Here is a 967-nt window from a genome sequence, read left to right as displayed (position 1 = left end):
TCTATCTATCTATCTATGACACCGCCGCATGTCCTCCATGTGTTGCCCGTCTTTTTTTCGTCCCTGTACACCCCAGGTACCTTTCCTTCCCTTCTTATCTCCTTTGTTTCTTTCTTCTTTGTGCTTTTCAGTCAGCTGCGTTGACAGAGCTCTATAAACTTCGGGAAGGCGCCATAGCACGGATTTCTTCGCATTTGAATGCCAAGCTCAATGTCCTTCGTCAGCCTCGTACAAACGTCCATATCATCCAACAGAGCGATCTATTGAAGTCGTCAGAGCTTTACATCTTTCTTCTTGACCACAATCCATCTGCAGCAGTTGCCTTCAAAAATCTCTACACACAGGCAATGTCTGACGTGTACGTACAGCTCTTTCGGACGTATGTACAGCAGCTTAAAAAGATGCAAGGCCAAAGTCGTGACGGAGCCACCTTTGGACTAGGAGGTGTCAATCCGGCGACTCCTGGAGCGGCAGTGGTCGCTTCCTTAGGAGTCGGTGGAGGGATTATAGGCGACGAAATTGAACTTCTCGCCTCTAGAGAAAGCAGTAAAGTAAGGTCGAAAGATGGCGGTGCAGGGCGGGAATCTTTCTACGGCTACTCAATATGTATGTGGAGACTATGTTTCAAGAGAAAAAAGAGCATATGTGTCATATCTATGTACGTCTCCATTTCCTCTCTTGAGATCTAGACAGTAGTCGTAGTAGTAGGGGCGGTAGATAGGGTTTTGCGGGTGTGGACATCTCATGAATCTACGCATAAGATCACCTCTATACACATGCATGTGAAGTGACTGAGGAATAAACATAGGAGATGCCTTCTATTGGCTACTTAGACCTTTCGCATCTTCTGTATGCATTTCCCTAGTCTTCAAGCCATACGTTCAACTGGATAGGAGATCTACTCAGAAGACACAGTATACCGATATACTTTCAATCGAGACCACGTCTCTTTCTTTCTTACTCTTTC

General features: G+C 45.7%; 1 protein-coding gene across 1 annotated transcript; it reads left to right on the top strand.

The window, feature by feature from the left end:
* Positions 1 to 131: 131 nt before the first annotated feature.
* Positions 132 to 548, top strand: CSUI_011514 (vps52 sac2 family protein; the record flags this gene model as incomplete). The annotated part of the gene is made up of 1 exon (XM_068071612.1): positions 132 to 548. A coding segment is annotated over one exon (417 nt), but the record flags the coding sequence as incomplete, so codon positions are not given.
* Between the last annotated feature and the right edge of the window lie 419 nt (positions 549 to 967).

The sequence above is a fragment of the Cystoisospora suis genome, assembly GCF_002600585.1.
Source record: "Cystoisospora suis strain Wien I chromosome Unknown contig_12725, whole genome shotgun sequence".
NCBI classification, from domain to species: Eukaryota; Apicomplexa; class Conoidasida; order Eucoccidiorida; family Sarcocystidae; genus Cystoisospora; species Cystoisospora suis.
Note: the sequence above shows the minus strand (reverse complement) of the source record. Positions and strands in the feature narration are given on the sequence as shown.